The sequence below is a fragment of the Haliaeetus albicilla genome, chromosome 15 (genome assembly GCF_947461875.1).
Source record: "Haliaeetus albicilla chromosome 15, bHalAlb1.1, whole genome shotgun sequence".
Classification (NCBI taxonomy): domain Eukaryota; kingdom Metazoa; phylum Chordata; class Aves; order Accipitriformes; family Accipitridae; genus Haliaeetus; species Haliaeetus albicilla.
In genome coordinates, this window is record NC_091497.1 from 8661207 (window position 1) to 8682939 (window position 21733).

Sequence of the window (21733 nt, forward strand, 5' to 3'; positions counted from 1 at the left end):
TATCGTTCTGTGTGCCTAGGTGTACGACTGTTCATTAGACCATATCAAATGTATTGTTTAGTGAAACCAGCTGCTAAATGTGTGGTCAGGCATATGCAGTTAGAGTTGGTGTAAATAGGACTAAGAGGTTACCAGCTCTGGACCTCACCTGGCTGCCTCTTGTCATCCTCGCTCTCTCCCGCTGCTGCCCTCCAGAAGTTACATGGGGTTCTGTTGGCTGAACTGTTGATTTGATCACTCTGTAATCTAGCTATTCAAAATGATCTGGCTTAAAACCAGACTTAGCTCGTCCCTTTTTTTTTCAAGAGGGAGGATTTTTTTGGTTTGAATCTTTCCCAGAACTGAGCTAAGGAACATTGAAACAGTTGAAACAGCACTGATCTTTAGCATGGAGTAATGACAAGCAATGCAGAAAGGGTTGGAATGGTAACCTTCTGCTGTGACTTGGTAGCAGCTGGAAGCATTCATCTGACTGCAGCCTGAGCAATAAATAATGCCATACTTCATTATGGCTATTTGATTTCTGGTTTTGGCCCTGAATTCAAAAACTTTGCCTTCTGTATTGCAATGTCTTTTCCTGCTGTCTCCTGTATCTTGTACTGTAGCATATCTCTCTGGGATGGAATTTAGCACCAAATTGTGGCCACCTGGATGTGAGTGCCCAGTGTAGGTGTCCACCTGGGAGCTTCCCCAAAGTAGATATGTGCGTTTAGTCAATTGAATAGCTCTGTAGCTCCACTGGCTGTATTGAGGAGCTCTTATGGGATCTCAGCCAGCTGCAGCTGCCTTCTAAAGACTTGGCTGTGTCAGTTGTGTTGTGATATGTTCTAGCTAAAAGCCTGTAGACTGTAGTTCAGCTAGAGCAAATGTAGTTGTACTTCTGCTTTTTGTATAAGACTCCCAAGTCCACTAGAGTTAAAAAAAGGCTTGCATTTTAAATAAGTGGACCATGCTTCAGGCCTTGACTGGTTTTCTTTTTCTTGCTATTACTGTATGTTATACTAGCTGTGGTTGCTATTGTGGTTGCTATTAGTGTGAAAAATAGGTTAGACGATTTCAGGAAAACTGGACAATGTTCTGATCATCATCATCATCAGTCCATACAGATGTGCACTTGAAGATGGCAATGGGCATTTTTTTAACAACTTACAATATTAACATGAATTAATTTAATAATAATTATACAGCTTAGTTTTCTAATAATGCGCTGTTCTTATGTCTTTGTAAAATAACTTTAGAGGCCTGGTTTCTATTTTTGACGACCTCGAGGTGGTTTGCTGTGCGTCTGGATGCCATCTGTGCCATTTTTGTTATAGTGGTTGCTTTTGGTTCCCTGCTTCTCGCCAAGAGTAAGTACAGATGTTAGAAAAAGTTCACCCGGTAATTACCATGTATAGTAATGTCTAATTCTTTTTCATAGTTTGCTGTTTCTAATTGTTTAAGGATGGTAATTAAGTTAAATGTTTCTTTCTAGATCGTGATCTCTCCCTCAGTCTAGGGCATTGGGGCTGTATCTGCTTTCCTGCAAATACTGGAGGCAGTTCAGACATCTTCTGGGCTTAGACATGCATCTACCATCATCCCCAAATGTGCAAACAAACTTGCAGATCCGTAGTCTTCACTTTTGAGATTCTGGCTTTCAGAGCAATAACAACAAATAAATCTTCTTCTTTTTCCCCACCTTTGCCTTTCTTTTTTGGGCCTACAGGGCTTTGATTTTTTTCATACTGAAACACCCACAGAGCTGCTTCTTAACAACTTTTTTCCTTTCTACGCATGGCACAGTAGGCCAAAAGGCAAGCTAAAATTCCTAGGGATACTCTTCTAATATCTTGGATCAACAGGATAGGCCAGTTCCAGAAAGAAAATCGCCTTCTAATAATACATTTTATGTTCACTGTCACTCAGGAACTGTCATTAGTGTATGCATCATCCAGTATGTAATTGGGTTAGATGTACTAGAATGAGATAGTCATCTAAAATATGAAGGAAGAGGTAATTATCTTGGACATGAAAATTAGTGCTAATTTGCTGGTTTTGTTTCTTTTCTTTTTCCTTTGGAAAAGTTCTGTGTATGTATGAGTGTTTTAAAATTTGAACACTCTGTGCTGCTCAACACTGAAAATTTTGAGCTAGGTTTGATGTTATTAGATACAAAAAAACAAGTCAAAACAAAAGTCCTGAATCTTTCCTTGCCTCTGGATAAGGAGTAGTCTCGTGAAGTCAATAGAGCTATGCAAAGATAAAGTTCAAGTAAGTCAGAAGACAGTCACGCTTAATATTGGGGCAGACAGAATTCATTTATTTTGGGAGAGTAGACCCACTGAACACAGTAAATGCTTATATGAACAGGGGAAGAAATATTCTGTCCTGTTATTTTCTCTGATCACTTACAAGAGTACAAAGTTGATGTAAATGTTTGTAACTTTGAAATCATTTTGCGATGATTATTTGCTTAGGTTTAGGGGCTGATCGAATTTGCTTAGAAAAAAGTAAAGAGTTACAATGCTCAGCCAGATAGGGATGACCCTAACAAGCTATGTAAGTATGGTCTTGAGACTGAACCCCAGTAGTTAGATAAAATGCCAGGCCAAGGAGAATGGGAATTATCTTTTTGAATTATACAGACAATTTCCAAAACGTACCCAAAAAAATGCAGCAAGTAGCTGTTCTGCCTGGAGCTACTCATTGCACAGATGGCAAGTACGGTGTAACCAAACAAAATTCTGGCTGTGATGCTACCATCGTGTAAGTAACCTCATGAAAGTGAAGTTAACTAGGATTTTGTGTAATTACCAGTGTACCTATTTGATTCTCTTTTTTTCTTTGTTCTACAGCTTTGAATGCAGGGCAGGTTGGTTTGGCACTATCCTATGCAATCACCCTCATGGGAACATTCCAGTGGGGTGTTAGACAAAGTGCTGAAGTTGAAAACCTGGTAACGTTTATTTCTTCCTTTTCACCTCTTGGTTCCTTTTCGTGGTTATGACATGAGGCCTTAAGGACGGGATTCTTCTTAATTAACTTAGGACATTAATACCTTAGCAAGCGATTGAGGCACTACTTACAGTCCATAAAGAAAAATAGCCTCTTCTAGGGTATAATTTGTCTGACTGATTTTGAATGTCTGTTGAGATGAGTTGTGCCCAGTGACTGTCCCTCTCCATTCATAGTAAGGGAGGCTTCATAACTTCCCTTTACAGCAGAAAGGAGACTGTCTAGTTACAGTGTAGACAATTGCATTGCAACTTGCTAAAATTACAAGACATTAATCCCTCTCTATCAATAAGTTTTTTTAAATGATTCTTTTAGATTTGGCATTTTTAATTTATTATTATTTGTTGTTGCATTTAAAAATTTGATTTATATCCCTCATGGCATTTTTAGGGTCCTGTTAATTTGTTGTAAAGCTTTATCTTCTTCTTAATTTGTTGTAAGTTAACAAATATTTGAAAGTATTTGTTTATATTCAGCTGAGAGGATTGTGTGTTTTCCAAAATACATAAAGTAAAATCCCTTCCACCAATTTACAGTATTCACTAGCATGTTCTAGTTTGGCTATTTACTTTCTTAAATTAATATATTAAGAAAAAAGACTATAAAAAGAACCTACTGAGCATGAACCTGGGGATTTTTGTGTTCTGTTGACAACTGAAGTTATTTGTAAATATGATTTGCTGACCATTGTCTAGGAATTACATGTAGTCCTTTTGTAGAAGCCACAAAGCCATGTTTAATAACAGATAATAATAATGTTAGATTTGTATTTCTTTGTCTAGCATGTTGCTTCTTCAGAGCATGTTTCAAACATGAATAAACTAGGGGTGACAGACTTTGGTGAGAAACGGGAAGAAAGGTTTAAGCTTTTTCATACCAGTTGGGAAGTTTTGGAAGCGTGAATCTGTGGGACTCTTACGTAGTGAGTTACTCTCTTGGAGGCTGTGATTTAGAAATACTTTGGAGGAGAAAGGCTTGCCATTCACGAAGCTGGCTTTGTTGTGGAATGCTGATCATTTTGTGGAGCTATGATTAGCATCAACTTCTTTGACAGGTGGACCTCCACCAAAAATCCCTTGTTATTAAAGGCTGGCTACATCTGGGGGAGGCAAGAACATTTCCTCTCTGTTCTACTCTGTCCTTCCTTCTTTGTATGCTTTTCCCTGGAGCTTATTTTGTAATGTGGAAAAGGTAGGTGGCAGTGAGCTCAGAGAACTTGCTGCCTGATGACCTCTGCCCTTAAAGCCACTCCAGGCAAGATAAGCCTACTGGATATCTCTATGATGGTTGGTTGGTTTTTTTTTTCAGAATCCATCTGTGAGTGGATAACATTAATACAGTTAATTGTATTGAGAAAACGTATGGGTGAGGATGCACACCAGAGCCTAAACAGATATTTTTGCCGAAGGGGAAAAAAGTGTCTAGATAGCTCAACTTCTTTTTCTCCTCCTTCCCGTAAGATTAGAGCCATCAGCAAATATTTCAGTTTCTTTCATATCTGGCATAAAATACATGGGAAAACAAGTTTTATTGCATAGAAGTCACTAATAATATGGTGACAGCTATCTTGGATCATGGAGTTGCTTGTGACAAACATATTTAAAAGATTTGCTGGGGGTGAGCAGAGCGGTGATGATGAGGACAAAAGGGATGATGAAGCCAGTAACTCGATGCTAGTAGCTATCGTACATCTGCCTGTAGCTTATATGGCAGTTTCATTTCTAGCTTTGTCTTCCCAACACACAATGAAATGGTGTTATCTTAGCCAAGACTGACAGACAACTCTCATAGCTTAAATTTCTTAATACTTATGCACATACTTAGATTTGTAATTAATCCCACTGATTAGAAATGAATGCTTATGTATGGATTTATGTATCATGGTAGATTTGGGTCTGTAGTAGGACATGAGATGCATTTCTACTTTTTCAGTTGTATAAAGTAAGCATAGGATGGTAACAAATACTCTTATCTGTGCTTAAAAGAAAAACTGGGAAAATTTGCATTGAATCTTTACAGTAAAAATACACGCACACCTATATATATGTGTGCAATATTTGCAATATATGCAATAAGCTGAAATTTGTGTATATATGTCATCTTTCCTGCCCTTAGATGATATCAGTAGAAAGAGTAATGGAATACACAGAACTTGAAAAAGAAGCTCCTTGGGAGACCAACAAGCATCCACCACCTGAATGGCCAAGCCAAGGAATGATAGCATTTGAAAACGTTAACTTCACTTACAGTCTAGATGGACCTTTGGTGTTAAGACATTTGTCTGTCTTAATTAAACCAAAAGAAAAGGTATGTATATAGCTGTCTTAGGCCATTCACAGAAATTAAGCAAAAATGATAAGTTGGCAAGAAGCTGTGTGATAAAAATACATTGTAAGATATATGGATGTTAGGAAATTAGTAAGTGTTCTTTTAAAATATAAGCCTTAGTTGTATTTAATAACAAAATTTGGAGCCTGTTTATTTCCTGTAAGTGAAGCGTAAATGCATCTGGGAACGTGACATTTCTGTCTGTCAAAACAAAGGGTTAAACATATTTGATAATTTTCTGACAAAATTTGGGTTTCATCAGAAAGTGGCAGACATTCAAAATACCAACTAAGCCCAAAATGTTTGTTCAAAGCAAATGGAGCTGCATTAGGAAATTGGGGATTCAATAGAGGGAACATAAATGGATTGAAGGATGTCAACAGGCAAGGTGAGCAGAGACAATTGAAAATAAAGAATGTACATGCTCTTGCACAGAGCGCTGAATGGAAGAGAGAAAAAAGAAACACAAATCGGTTGAATGACTTTAGAATTGGGAATTTTATTTCAGTTCCTTTCGGCTACCAATCCAATTAACTGTTGCTGTTAATTAGGTTGGTAGCCAAAAGAAACATAGAAATAAAACTCTTCCTCCTCTGCAAATTTGACTCTTCTTCCCCAATTTTGACACTATCCCAATTGAAAGAGTGCTGCAGGGAAGGTCTCCCCCACAGACAAAATTAAATTAGAGCCCTGCAGTGTTAATTCGTGCTTTGCTACATTTCAAATGCACATGTACTTTTTTGATTAGGATATCTTCCCTAGGAGGCTGGTTCAACTCTCTACAGTCATTGCCATGGCCTCATTTGTAACATGCTTTTCCATTCAGTCCCAAACCTGTTTCGTTCCTCAAGTGGACCTTTTTAATAACATGCGTGTTACAAGAATTCAACCCAACTTTGCTGCATGGAGATGATCTCATGGAATTAGGTATGGGTGAGTTAAAAATGATGTTTAAGAAGAAGAGCAAAAGGGATGTTTATCTACTCTCTACTTTTCTTGCCTATGGGCCATCTCTCTAGCTGTTATATATCACTCCAATGTAATAGCAGACAAGATGAATTACATTTCTTAGTGAGAGACAGAAATAAAATAAAATAAAAAACGGAAGCAAGAGATACTAGCAATGTATGACTCAATCCTTGGTGGGGGCAGGAGGGAGAGGGATGACTGGGGGTATTTATTTTTGCTGAGTGGTTATGCTGTGGTTTTGTCATCCTGAAGTGAATTTGCCCAGCTTGAAACTATTGCCAAGAACTTCGTGTTTGTTTTCTGTGATGTTTTGCACAATACTGCAGTAGACTGCCACTGTGTGAAATAAATCTCCCAAGCATCTGTGCTCCTTATATTGGTTTTAATTATGGAGAAGTGTCCCTTCAGAACCAGGTTTCCAGATCCGCTAGGGATTCTGCCCATGTGGCTGTCAGTGAGAGCTCTTATGCCTGTTCAGAGCCCTGGCTCATACAGACTTCTGGTGGCTGCAGTGCCACCGGCAGGATGAACGAGCTTAAAGTTCTGCCGTGCTTGTGTTTTTCTTGTAGCCACCCCAGCACCCAGTTTGGGAAGGTGTAGGTACAGTGAGAACGGAGGACACGATTACGAGCAGGTCACTGGTGGGTTAGGTTCTCTTGTGATCTGCTTGTCTCGCCGTTCAGCATTTCCCTACAGTTGAAGCAGTAGGAAGGACCCTCTGTTTTAACCATCTTTGCTAACGTAGCCTAGTCTGCCAGACAGACCACGGAGTGCTCACATCAGGAGGGAGCTCTGCCAGCAGCTGGCTGTGTGTGATTAACCTCTTCAGCTACTGGAGCTGCAGCTGGAGGAGGTTAGCGTGCGCAGCCTTGGGTTTTAAACACCACTATCTTTGTTTTAGGGTGCTTACGAGTGCTTATTGACTAATACATTGCTAAATGCACCTTGTCCTGACAGATCCTGAATCTGAGGGAATGGCTGCATGAAAAAGTTAGGAGGGCGAGGGTCTAGATTTACGGCGTGGCAGCTGTTCGCGTAAATACTCTCGCAGCGTAGCACGAAAGGGAGGTTGCCCGAGGGATAACAAAGACACGGGCAGTTTCAGTGGAGTAGTTGACGTGCTGTAAATCTCGCTCTCATTTTTTGTGCAGCTCGACTTTGAAGTACAAGTGACGCCTGAGTAATGATGAGCCCAGCATAGCAGGTGTACTCCTGCGTACGCACATGGCTTACATTGGGCCATGTGATTCCTGTTAGGTGGCAGGGACTTGCATTTGCAGACCTTCGCTGTATTTACACTGGCTATGAACACGGGCCTCTGAAGAATACAATGTATTAAAAAAAAAAAAAAAAATGTGTATGCCGAGAGCTGTTTCAAATTCATGTAAATTTTCAGCAGCCTGTAGTCAATTGGACCAAAAATACAAATAGATTCCTCTAAATACTGAAGAGCGTAGTCCTTTCATTTGATGCCAAACTGAAAGTGGGATTTTGACAATATGCAGAGCAGCTGCATTTTTATTTTAAGTATCAATGTAATTTTTTATGTTTTTTTCTTTATATCCTTAATACAATACTTTATATCACTGACATTTACAGAGAAACAATTGAACTTTTGTTTTCACAACTCTGGGTTTCTGTGTTCTCCATTCAGCATTTTCTTTCTGAGCTGTAGTATAACTGTTAAGAAATATTTTTCCTTTGTTTCACTGATATAATTTAGAATACTAGACGTTTTATCATTTTTTGTAACAGATTTGCGTAGATTAGGCTGTATCTTTAATAATAAGCACTGTATAAATGTTAATTAGTTTATGTACAATGGTACAATAATGAATTGTTGGATGGAACTGTTGAATCAGAAAATAGAAGTAGAAAATACCTTTTAGATTATGCAGCATAAGTTGCTCCTTGCAGTATACTTTTTTAGTGTTTTGTGTATTTGTGATCAAATGTGGGCACTGCTGCTTTGTCTGAGCTTAGTGTCTCTGTTAGAAGAAAGTGTCTCCTTGTTCTTTGATGTAATGTGTCCTGTGCTTAATTTAATTCCAGCAGTCATAACTGCATACATCTGAGTCTCAGGCAGTGGGTAATTGCCCTCTGGTGTCTGTACGTATACTCATGAAGGTTTTCATGTTTCTTCCTCCTTTCTGCACCCCAGTCAGTTCACCAGGCTATATTGTACATGTTTAATCCTCGTAAATCCTTCCTCATCAAATGAGTATCTCCAACCCATATTAATTTTATATTGCACTTCTCTGAACTCTTTCCAGTGTGTTGATTTCTTTCTGGAAATGTAGCGATTAGAACTGAGTGCAGGAAATAAAAAATCCTGCCAGATCAGATCTGTGTAGAGGGTTACGCCCATTACCTTCTCTGATACAATTGATTACTGTACATTGTTTTCTCTAAGAATCCTTTACCTGAAGACAACTTTAAAAAAAAAAAAAAAAAGTTTGCTGCTCAAGTAGTATTTAATCACCACTAATTTTATGTCTCCTCTCATTTATTAATGGGCCTACTTTCTCCCAAGTGTTGGTTTCATATGAAATATTTGTAGGCCTTAATCCCTTGTCGTTAAAGTTAGCAATCCCATATTTTGCATTGTCTCTACCTCTTTCTTCTGAAAGCATTATTTTTTCACATTGTATACGGCTTCTGATTTTTCTTTGGGAAAATATAGAAGCCTGAATGACTGTGATTTTATTATTCACTGTTTCTTCTGTTTGGAAAGGAATTGTAGCTTGGCCACAAGGCCTTGTAGTTTCAATACTTATGTCCTCTCTGTTGAAGCTGTCTGAAGCATGAATACAGTTTATAATCCTGCTAGTTTTGGCTTTTAGAGTTTGACTGCTTTAAAGTACTTCACCTTAACCATGCTAACCAAAATCAGTCTCACTTATTTAAATTGGGAATACTGCTCACACATTGTTCCCAAAGTGCTTTATGGGAGTCCTTTTTTGGGTTGAGAAGTAGATGCATGCCTGAAATGATTTGCCTAACATCACCCAGCAAACCAGGCTTAGTATAAAAATTAGCAGCCTTGAATCACATTACTCTATATGTGGAGCCACTTTATCTTGTTTACACAATAAAACACCACACATTAAGGGAAAATCTTTCACCTTTGAATATGATCCAAGAAATTGTTGGGTATCCAAATGTCACCTGAATCCAAACTGATTTGGGGGGAGTTTTTTCCTCTCAGAAAAATGTTAATTATAAAGAAGTTTTATTTGGTGCTTGTTCTACTATAAATCCTGTGATGTCGTAAAACTGTTGCTTGACATATTAATTTATCCTGAAAAGCTCATGGTTTAATAGTACAAGCTTGGCTTGCTCTGTAGGTTGGAATAGTGGGAAGAACCGGAGCTGGGAAGAGCTCTCTGATAGCAGCCCTCTTTCGCTTGGCGGAACCCGAAGGAAGGATTTGGATTGATAAATACTTGACATCAGAGCTAGGACTCCATGACTTGCGGAAGAAAATTTCAATTATACCTCAGGTAAGAGAGTGACTTGGTCTGCTATAAACATTTTCAATATAATGCCATAGTATTTAAAATGCTTTGCTGGGATATGTTCCCCATGCACCCCCATATGCAGTAGACATAGAAACTTCAATGAGGTGTTATTCTTACTTGAGTAAGGTCTTGATTATTTTAAGACAAACAGAATCAGCTTTGGGGACTGGAGCATTTTCTTCCTAGTTTTGTCCCGTCTATTCCTCTGGAATACTTGTGAGTAGGTGTCAGCAGTATGCTGTCCTCCTATAGTCTGGGAAAGAGCAGAGAAAATCTGACAGGCATATACCAATCTTCAGCAGTCCTCTGAAGTCACTTGATCCTTTGGCAGCAGTTCCTGCCTGACGCGTTGCCTGAAGCTTCCCTAGTAAGGGACTTCGAGGGACCACTTTCACCTCCCTAGTCACTCCTGTACAAACTGACTGAGGCTAGATCTAGAAGGAACAAGTGTGCCAGCTAGAAGTGAACTACTAGCCTTTCCATTATTTGGAGAAGGTTGGACAGATGGAAACCAGGGGAACAGACAAAAGAGTGGGTCATTATGACCTATAAAAAAAAACTTGGTGAGTTTAGAAGCTGAATGCGGGAAAGGCTGCAATACAGGGAAAAAAAACTAAGACAGTGTTTGGAATAGCCTCATCTCTGGTGCTGGAGCAGAGGAAAGGATGTTCCAAGAAGTCCAGCAGGTCACAGGTCATCTCTTCTACGGTCTTACATTCAAATGAGGCATTGAATTAGAGAAGGCTTATGTATAACTTCAAAACTTCCTGAAGGCAGAGCCTGGGCAGGTTAGCATGTTCCATGAAAGTTCTGATCTCTTCCGTGATCATTTGCTCTCCACTGGAGAGGGAGGAAGAAGGAAAAGCTCATATACTGCAAATGGAAAGTCATGTTTTTGGCAAATAATTCGTCTGGGATGTTCTAGCAGATAGATAGAAGAGTAGGCTGGAAACAAGAGGAATTTGTTTGCCATGTTTAGTATTAATTCTCAGATCTCTGTATTCTATTACAGAAGCTGTACTTGGAGTCCTTAGACCATCTTTGTAGCTGAATGTTTACTAGCCTGTTGACAGGGTGGCATTCAGAGTGTATTACTTTCTTTAACTTGAGAATCTGATAAGAATGGCAATGAACAGTGGTTCTAAGCTTCTCTTGACTACCTGCTTTTTTTTTTCTCCTCAAGAATAGGAGTCAGAGAGAAGAAGCAGGTATGCTATTATCAAAAAAAAAAAAAAAGAAAGAGGTACTCTCCCAGCAATTGGATGTTGGATTGTTGCCTAATGCAGGATGTCTTTTGCTTCTGCATGCTGAAGGCTTTGTTATTGCACAGTGGAGGTACTCACTGGAAATAGTCATCTTTTCTATGTAAAGAGGACTTCACATGGATTTAACTTCTACTTTTTTTGTTTGTGTGCAGCATTCTTTTCTCCTGAAAGCAGATGATCATCAGTTCATTCAAGGGTCTACAGCTTTTTGAAAGCCTTGCCTGTAGCTATTGCAGGTGATTTCTATATTGGGAAGAATTCAACCCAGTTGAATAAAATAGAGTACTGAGACAGGAAAACTGCTGGTCAAATACAGTTTCTACATGTTGAGTGATGCAGATGCTCAAAGTTCACTGCATTTGATTATACGTGGTTTTCTGTCATATATTGATCTGTTGACATGGTTGTAAAACTATTTTAAACCAGTTGAATTCTGTGACTTTTATCAAGTTTATATGATAGGATTTTCATCATGGTCCCAAAGGGTTTTAAGTTTCCAAAGGAAAGGCCAAAGAGTTTTAAAAAGACTAGCAGGTAGCATTTCTTTTCCACATAAGGGAAGACTTGTTTCCACTAAAACCATGCAAAACTATGAGGTGGTGGTAGTAAGAAGAAGAGGAGGGGTTGGATTAAGGTAGTAAACTGAGTGATAGGCATTGTCCTGTACTGCACTAATAGTAGTGTCAATAATAGAAATAATAATAATGTAACATCAAGTAGTTATTTTGCAGCAAATATCTTCATAATTATATGGGAAGCTAAGAAACCAGAGGGAGAGATGCTTATTAAAATTATAACATAAAACATGCTAAACAGAACCATTCCTAGAGAGTGATGAGGCAAGAGTGAAGTTTTCTTACATGTAAGTTTAAATACCTACCTGGAGAAATAAAAATGTGCTTAGGCTTCTAATTGCTTGCTTGGATGGAGCTATGTGAAGGTTGTGTTTGTAAATCTTTTCTATGCAAATGTTGTCTGCCTCCCTGACTGCAAGCATTTTTACAACAATTATTTACAGGTTTGTCTTATTACTTTCCTCTCATAAACCAGACTATTTTAAATAATAATCTGTGTCAGAAATGATAATTAAAAAATATCCTTATCTTCTGTTGCAGTACATGTCTATTGTTAAGACTTTTATAGTAGTTATGAACACTTTATAAATTCAGCCTCTTATTTTGCCAATGTATAAAAAAGGATTGGAAAAGAAAATAAACGTAACAATACCTTCAAAACACAGCAAACAGTGGATTAAAATATGTGTTGTTGAACAAATTACTTTCTATGTGTTTTTGAAGAAAAGTGTTCTTTAACCTGTTAATGGTTTTTTTTTGTAATCCTTTTGTTCATTCAACAGGCTTTTAGTGACATGTTGCTAATGCAGCAGATACTTTGAAAAAATTGGCATGTTATGTCAAGAAATGCATACGTCCTTTTACGCTGCTTGTGGCATGTTCTGTCTTTGTTAATCCTTTTATACCACTCAGAGTGGTTTGGAAATGAAGATACAATAAAAGGGTTAGGGTCCAAGTTCTGCTCTGATTTGCTGCAGCCCTTTAGAGCTGGGCATCACTAGGGTTAGATGGGACCTAAGTCACGACAGAGGTTAATCTCGAAGTAAGCTGAAGTTATCCAATGTAAGATAGACATTATTTCCTAGGGGAGAAAAAAAGAAAGCATTTTGCATAAGATTCCTCCAATTTAAAGAAGACTGACAACATGATGAATGGTCTCCATTTATGATTAGCCCTATTACAGCTTTTGACTTGTTGTTGTCGTTATGTGTGGTTTTAAGAGGGGTTTAGCCCTAAAGTCATGTTGGTGCATGACTCTCGGGTCTGGCACATCACATTAGTGAGTACTGATCTGTTGCTTAAAGAGTTCTGGACCAAAAGTCATCTTCCCGCTTCTCAGACACTAACTTTTCCAGTGTGAATTGGTTTGTGCCAGTTTGATTAATGATCTGTTATTGGTCTGACCGGGACGTGAAGTAGAACAAAACTTGCTTCAACCACAGGTAAACCCATATTACTACCTGAATGGGAGAAGGTACCGATTTGACTCCCTGGTGTATTTTGAGTTAGAGCTTTGCCCAGCAGTGCTCCGGTTCTAAGTAAGTTTGCTTTGATGCTGTGGCAGTATAGATTAATTCCTATGTGTATAGGTTTAAACATTGCGTTGAAATGGTGAAAGCTGTTCCTTTTAGGCTCTGGTGAATCGAAGGGCTTTTATGGTATGAAATGAAAAAAAAAAAAAACAAACCAACCAAATAGAGAAGGAAGACCAGAAAGGCATTGTGAGCTCTTTGATTCCTCTCTGCTTTATGTACTTCAAAAACAAATTTTCAAAACTGCCCAAACGTAATTTAGGAGTGTGAGCTCATTGACAGTGGTAGTTGCTGGTTTTCATTAACAATACCATGAGGATAGCAATGATTTCATGGAAATATATATATATATAGCTTGTGGCATCAAAACAGTGGCATGTAAATGCCCGTTTGAGTACCGACATAACTGTGTACAGCAATTTGCAAACAGACCTGTCCTGTTTGGTAAATTATCTTCATACAGACTGGTTGAACGCTTGCCTTCCCCACCAACCCTTTAAGCATGCTATTGTGAAGTACTGCTTTGCATTTCATAAAAGATAGCTTGTTGTTGGGTATTTCTGTGCTATTGTTGATATAGGTTAGTTGTGATTATTATTAAATTACCTATTGCAATTTAAAATCTGTGTTTATAAAGGAATGCTAATTTTATTGGGTTTTAGGAGCCTGTTTTATTCACTGGAACTATGAGGAAAAACTTAGATCCTTTCAATGAATACACTGATGAGGAGCTGTGGAATGCCTTGGAAGAGGTGACTTATTAAATCTAATAATGTACATCTGATATTTACATGCAAAATAACACTATAGTGCTTGTATGCATTAGGTTTTAGATGTTTTCACCAGGTTTGATAAGGGCATAGCTGTCAATGGAAAAAGATAGACTGTTGCGTGCATGTTTGTTATGTGTGTGTTTGTGCATGTGTGTGTAGACACGTATATTGTTATATAAGTCTTTATGAAAAAATTATCCTTTGGGATGATGCTTTGGTTACGGTTTGATTCATATCTTAGTTTTAATGAACATTAATAGATTCTTAACAATGTGCTTTAATGTTTTTAGAATTCTAATAACTGACACACTGTGTAATCCAACTTGGCACTTACTCATTTTGTGTCAGAATATAAAAGGTAAACCTTGCATACTTATTGTTGTGTCATCAGACACACAATAGCTGATTTAAAAGAGTTACTCATCCTACAACATGTTGACATGTCAACAGGTGCAACTGAAGGAGGTTGTGGAAGATCTACCTAATAAAATGGAGATGCAGCTGGCAGAATCTGGGTCTAATTTTAGTGTTGGTCAGAGACAGCTGGTGTGTCTTGCCAGAGCAGTTCTAAAAAAAAATCGGATCCTTATCATTGATGAAGCAACAGCAAATGTGGACCCAAGGTAAAAACAAAATCTGTCATGTTAAGATGAGCTCTTTTTTCTAATAATAAGATGATCTGTATTGTAGAGATGAACTTAAATGCTTTGTATTTCTTGTAGCTTGTATTGCTATTTTATGTTTTTAAAGATAGCATCATAATTGTCTGTTCAAAATGGGGTGGTTGAGCTTTGGCTACAGAGTAGATGATATAAATTAAGCGCTCAAAATATCCCTAGTTTCAGTGCATTCCATAGAGTAGGGAAGTTGATGTTCAAAATTTATTTGTCCTGCAGCCATAGACAAGAAGACAAGAACCTCCTTGGAAATGCACATCAGCAACATCAGGATAGCCATGAAGCAAGTTGAGTTCTGTTGATATCTGGAAGAAATGTCTCTTAGAAATAAATAAGTAAAAATAAATATATTAATTAACACACACACACACAAACAAGAAAAAAAAAACCAAGCAAAAAAAAAAGACCCAACCCAAAACTAGAAAGGTGAAAAATGGCTATCAGCAAAACCGGATACTTCTGGTTATGAGATACTATCCCTTCAGACGGCTCAGATGCCAGTGTAATAAGTTACAGATAAAATAGGGGTGGGGGGGGGTGGGGGAAGGTAAGCTGTCCTAAACACCACAGGAATTGCAAAACAGATTTGGAGATGTTTAAAGCTACAGAAGGGACTCATTTATCATTCATTATTTTGTCTTGTATAACTCAGGCCGGCAGAACTTTCCTGAATTCGTTCCTGTTTGAACTAGAGTGTACTTCTAGAAGAACATCCAACCTCAATAGAAAAAAATTCAATGACAACCCTTGTTAAATTGTTCCAATAGCTAAGTACCCCCACTGTTAATTTTTGAAACATTTGAAACGCTGGTGGAAATATTTTGGAAACAATACTGCAAACGTACTGCATCAATTAGTCTGAGCTGAATATATAGTTCCAACAAACTATGGCTTGAGGGAGAACTCAAAGTCCAAAGAGGACAATAACACAGCAAGTCCCTCAAACAGATGCATTAAGGATTTTGTATGTCATCTGGGCGTGACTCATTTTTATAACATCTTCTTGGGGGAGAAGTGGTGCCACTAGGGTAGCTTTGCAGTTCAGCTGACAGTGTATTTCTAAAACCTTTAGAGAAGTGCATTCCCTTCCCAGAGCTTCTCTCTCTTTTTTTTTTTTTTTTTTGACTATTAGTTTATTTTTGGCTGAGCTCTAATAGATTAACTGTGATTAATCATAGCTGTGGAAATTTAATACCATCTTACTCATCTCCCTATTTTGGCATCTCACATGTGTGTGTTCTCAACTTGCACTATCCATTTAATTGATCTTGATTAATGTGTGCTGCAATATATATTATAATAAGGTAAATGTTTGTTTGTATCAACTCTAGGCATAACAATACAAATAATAACTTGGAACTTCTTCTTTGAATTCAGTTTGCATTACAGTCATTATTACCTTTTCCTTAATGTGTTGCTATAACTAGAGCCAAGTATTTTCGGCTGTGCAATCTGATAGGACGCTCATCAGGAAATGCTGATGTGGGTTGCTTAACTGAGCAGTTAGGGAGGCATTTTTGGCATGTGAGGAAAACCTCCTCCTCTGCTGGTGCACAACCCCCATACCTGGCACCCTTGTCTCTAGCCTGGCGGCAAGCACACATCATATCAAGCACCTGGGATAGGAAACCATGGGCAGCTGCTGCTGCCTCTGGAGATACTTCTTCTTTTTGTTGTTTTGCTGGCTCTCGATCTCTTTGACTCAACCACCGCTGCGACGGTGTCCCTTCTCCAGTTCAACCTGGAAGCAAACATGAGAAAGATGGGTTTGGGAGTGGGCGGAGGAGAAGGAAGGGTGAGGTGGGACGAAGCAGCGGATGGACAGCTGGGTGAGAGGTGTACGGGTACCTTCCCTGGGGCTGAGGGACTCCCTGCTGTGTTTCTCCAGCTCATCTAGGCCACTCTTGTCTGCTGCTGAGTGATGCTGAGCAAAGGAGTGGAGGGAAAGAACTCGGGGTTCATCCTTCTCCCTCCTCCTTACATCTTCCACCTCCCATATGTACCCGTATTTTCCCCCTGGCTCCTCGTAGCTCCCGTCTGCTCTGCGTGCTGCAGGGGTGTCAGTGCTGTCGTGAGGGAGAGGAGGAGCTTGCCACAAAGGAGGTTGCCCTAAGTCAGACTACTTGCATGTTTTACGTGATGACTGACAGACGTTTAATTTGATCTTATCTTCTTGGTCCCGAAGCCAGCATTCTCACCCCGAAGAATGGAGTCATTTTAAAGCAGTTGAACATTCTGGAAAGTTGTATGAAATCTGGAGCAGAAGGGCTGAAAATCTTTCTGTAGTCACTTTGCTGATATACTGAAACAAAATCCTTAGTAACTGAGACTGTTTTTTAAATACTGAGTAAGGTGAACTTACTAAGCTTTCTGCACACGGAGTATAATAGTATGTGTTAACTCATATTCTTACTGCTGATAGAGGACAAAACTTTTTGGGACCAGTTAGTCCAGTGCCACATATTCACATTGGTTGTTCATTGAGTCTGGTAAAAACAGCCATTGCACATAGTCTAGTTCATTGGCCAGTTTAACCTTGTAAGGTTTCACCTTTAGTTACATCTAACTGCTGTCTGTAACTGTTTCTCTAATGGAGAAATTACCTAAACCCTCTCAGGAATTGTGTAGTGTGAGGTACACTTCCAGGACAATCCCAGTAGGACATTAGACTGAAGATAATGACTTATCCAGTGTTCCTTTCAGCAGCTTGGTTGCTTCTCATTCAGGTTGTATTTATTCTTGCTCTTCAGATAGTTTTCTTTTTACACAGTCAGCTAATTCAGGTTACACCAGATCTCGGCTTGCTGTGAAACTTGGTGTTAGATCTTCAACCTGTGGTGTCAGTGGGACAGCTATACCACCATTTTGTGCTTTCTTATTGTACTGTTCCTTGCGATGGGGAGTGTTGTGGTTCCCATTTTCATATAATCAGATTAGGGTTGAGCTTTTGTCATCCAGCAGCCCTGGTTTTGGTATTCAGGTTGCATCTTTGGTTTCTAATATGCCTGAAAGATGATGGGGTTTAATCCACTGAGGCGGGTGATGGAATCACTTGGCACTTGCCTGGCCACTTTCTCAGTGTGGGTAGCTGCCACAAAGGGTCCGTTTACACCCTGAAAAAAGGACAGAAATGCTACTTCCTTTGGCAGTTTTCTAGAGGGTAGATGGCTCTAATTGGCATGTGATATAGTCTCTACACTCTGTCAGCACGGAATTCTGTACACAGATCCTTTCCTTAGTCTTTTAGATTTTCTTGCCTTTCCTACCTTCTTCCCAAGATTCTCCTGGAGGTTACTGATGGTGCGTCTGCCTGCCACCCCAAAAACTATACTTCCAAGATCTACCATGAACCTTAGAGAGGTACTGGTCGAGTCCCTATCAGTGGACATGTCTGCATGAGATTTCATATTGTGATATTTGAAGATGGAGCTATTAGGTCTGTTTCTGATTACTTTGTAGTCTCATTTTAGAAAATTTGTCACACCCATAATATGGCCAGCAGTTTCTTACTAGGGATAAGTTTATATTCCAGAAATACCTGTTTAAGATAATAGTTTGATAGTATCTATCTAAGGATGAGAAAGGGTTTCTATTGTAAATGTAGGAAGGAGGTGATGCCCTAAGGAATGCACATAATAAAGGAAGATACAATAAATGAATGCAGAGGACAGGGATGCTCAAGGATGAGGCATTCTCCTCAGATAACAGTAGGAATAACCTGAGAGTTACAAATAATTTTGAGCCCTTTAAAATGTTTTCAAAATTCCTGAGCAAGCTATGATTCTCTGTGCTCCATAGTAGCTCTGCAGGAAACCTCACCTTGAGCTTGACTATAAGGAAAGAAGGCGGCTTTCTTTACATAAGTCTAGGGAGTAGTGAACCTTTTGTTTCTGTTTTGCTATTCTAACCATTGCAGAGAACACATCCCGCTGTCTATATAAGACTCTTCCCTACAGAGTGTTTTCATATATGGCCCTGAATTTTTACTTTTGAAAGTACAAGTAGTCAGGTCATTGAGGCATTGCCGAGAAGGTAGCAAAAAAAGATACATGCATTAATGCTGGGGTGAAAGCACTGGCATTGCTTTGATGTGGGGCATTAATGATGAACAGCGTCCTTTTCTTAAGGAGACTGTTAACACACAGGGCTAAAGAGCCTGGCTCTGTCCTGACTTCTCCTCCCATCTCTTTCCCTGATTGAGTACTGGCCTTGGTTCAAAAAGGAGTTGAGGAACACCTGCTTCCCACCATGTTCTTTAGCTTCTTTTAGGAAGTAGGAGCAGAAGGACCAAGCCTTCTCAGACTGTGGCCTAGAACCCAGTTCTCTTAAGCTCATGACAGAGCTTAAATGTTTCTGTCCCCAGATGGAGATGACAGTCAGCGTGCATGGGAACTCTTACTTAACTGTATGTCTTCCTTCTCTCTGATGATATGTCCTGTCATCAGCAGGGATTTGTCTGTTCCTTTGTCATGCTGATTGCTTAAACGTAGTTTGTAACAGCAGTTATGTTCAGTCCTTCAGAGCATGAGTGTGTGCTTTCTACTGTGGAAACTTAATGGTTGCTCTATTCCTCTAAGTCATCCTGTTCTTCCAAAGTTGTCTTTGTCCATTTTTTATTGTTAGTGCCTCCTGACGTGGTGGCATCAGAACAATTCTTTTTGCTTAATTTATGAAGTGATACCAAATATTTATCATGTGCAGACAGATTCAATGTAGAGTACTATTTCTGTCTAAAAAATAATAATTTGTCAGAGGAAGATGTGTTGCATGAATCTTTGTTGTATTTTATTTGATTCTCCAGTTACTTCTAACAATTTGAAGAATTAAGAATTTGCAAGCAACTGGTTGAAGCCAACGTGGCTGCCTAAATAGACCAGTTTATCCAGATATCTCCTTTGTCTTGTTTTAGCCATACCATTTATTATTCTCCAGTCATTATATATAAAAGTAGAATTTCATGTTTTATTAGAAATCCTGGAAATGAGACCCGTGCCTTCATGTGCCTGACTTCTAGGCTGGTCCAACTAACCCCAGTATATTTTGAGGTTTTTGTGTCTTCTATCTTGGATGAGAATTTTAGTTTCTGTACCCTTTTCTCCATTGTCACCACTCATTGCTTTTTTGAAGGCTGATGGGCAATATGTGAGTATTCACGTGGCCTGGCTTTGTGCCCAGGTTGGGAGCCAAGGCTTCCTGTGCAATGTGGGCTCTCAGGTGCCTCTAGAGGGCATTCATCACCTGATGGCTGCCTAATTCAGGTGCTCTGATTCACCTTCCAGCCATGCCTTTCCCCTTTCATTGACTGAAGAGAGGTCTCCATAGATTTGCACATTTAAGCCTGACTGGTATGCTCTAAGTTAGGTGATGTCAATGCTTCTCTTGTTTAGTTACTTACTTGAAGAATCTCCAGTTTTCTGAGTATTGCATCTCTTTTGCCTTAATGCTTGTTTATACAGCTAAAGAACATTTTAGTGTCTTATGTGTCTTTCGGTATAATTTTATTTCCTCTTCATGGTTCTCAGCTTTATTTGTGATAGTTATCGCTTTAACCCTGCACTCCAGTGTCTATGCTTTAGCTTAGTTTTCATTCTTTACAAGTATTATGTTTCCTCCTGATACGCTTTTCTTAGGTGGTTAATTCATGTAGTAGGTTGAGGCTCTTAACTTGAAAGCTTTTATCCCTTTCCTTGGGTTGTGCATTCCAGTTAACACTTTTGATTTATGGAATATGCCAACTTTCTGTATTCAAGTTCTTGAGCTACTCCAGTCCTAGTTTAGTTTACCAACCACCTCCTTTATTTAATCCCCTTTTGCAGTTGAAATCAAGAACCTTAGTTGTAGACTGTCTTGTGTTCATTCTTCAGCTGATTTGCAATGAAGGATATTTACTTTCACTTTTCTTTGCTGCTTGCACAAACTAAAGCTTGAAAGAAAATAACAGTGACTCTTGCCGTAGAAATCTGTAGGAATATCTGACTCTACAGAATTTTCCTCTTTCTGTAATCGAAGCCTGGGAAATTAGTCTTCTGAAAGGAAACCTATTGCTCTACTGGCAAGAAGAAACTCTTTCCTCCTCAGGTATTAGAGGATAGATTTTGGAGTATATTTCATGATATGCCTCCAAGTCATCTAATATAACGAGAGGAAGAAGCACTGTAATGACTTCATAAGCATATTTCCTGCTATAGTCATGTTTGATGAAGTCATAAAACATGCCTGGCCATTGTTATCCATGCAAACATTTTATTTTTGTCTGCATTGCTCTTGCTGTGTTTCAGAACAGATGAGTTCATTCAAAAGACGATCCGTGAAAAGTTTGCTCACTGCACAGTGCTGACCATTGCACACCGCTTGAACACCATTATTGACAGTGACAGGATTATGGTAAGACAGTTAACTGCTTAAAATTACTCTTGGGGGGCGGGGTTTGGTTTTGGGTTTTTTTGTTCTGAAGAAGAATAATGTTATTAACTCTTTCTCCTTAATTTTGATCCAAAAGTGGGCAGAGGTTTAAGTCGTACTTTAGACTTATCCTAGTTAACCTAGTTATCCTGGTTACTGTGATTGGCAACTCATAAAACTGTAGAAGTAATGACCTGAAAAGACTTCTTACATTGTCTGGCCCTGCGGTTTCCAACCTGCGAGGCACGAACCCATTGCAGGTGAGGCGCAGCAGCAGACCTGAGCAAATAAACTCTGCCAGCACTAGGAGCCTGTGAAGACACACCCAAGAGGCTCTGGACAGAGTCAGCTGGATTCGGTCGGGTTTATTAATTCAGTCTCGGTGGGCTGAGGGCGGCAGTGACAATAGTTAGTGGTGTGGGATGTGTGAGGAGGAAGTGGTAGAGGTTCTGGGGCAGGAGACACGGAGGTGAGGAGGCAGCAGCTGCCCTGGGGCAAGGGTGGTGGTGGGAGAAGTGGAACTAGACTGGTGAGGTAATGAACATGGCCAGCTTTCTAAAGCAAGGTTCAAACAGAAAAGATGAAGCACTACCAATCCAGCAGCCTCTGCCATCTTTGTTCCCAACAGAGCAGTGATATACTCTGCCACTGTGAAATACCCTCTCTGCCATCTTGTATGCCCCGTGGTGCATTG

At 39.2% G+C, this 21733-nt stretch overlaps 1 protein-coding gene across 4 annotated transcripts in view; it reads left to right on the plus strand.

Annotated features, from left to right (window-relative positions):
* Positions 1-21733, plus strand: part of ABCC4 (ATP binding cassette subfamily C member 4 (PEL blood group)) — a 153890-nt gene that overhangs the window by 108214 nt on the left and 23943 nt on the right. For 3 of the 4 annotated variants that reach the window (XR_011327895.1, XR_011327896.1, XM_069802460.1), the window contains exons 23-29: positions 1239-1349; positions 2838-2938; positions 5113-5304; positions 9642-9797; positions 13850-13939; positions 14411-14583; positions 20916-21021. Coding sequence is in view for 2 of the 4 variants with exons in the window: in XM_069802460.1 (XP_069658561.1) it covers positions 1239-1349; positions 2838-2938; positions 5113-5304; positions 9642-9797; positions 13850-13939; positions 14411-14583; positions 20916-21021 (929 nt within the window). In the remaining 2 variants the exon portion in view is untranslated. Of the gene's footprint in view, positions 1-1238; positions 1350-2837; positions 2939-5112; positions 5305-6087; positions 9616-9641; positions 9798-13849; positions 13940-14410; positions 14584-20915; positions 21022-21733 lie in introns of those variants that run through there. The other variant, XM_069802462.1, reaches the window with a different exon arrangement.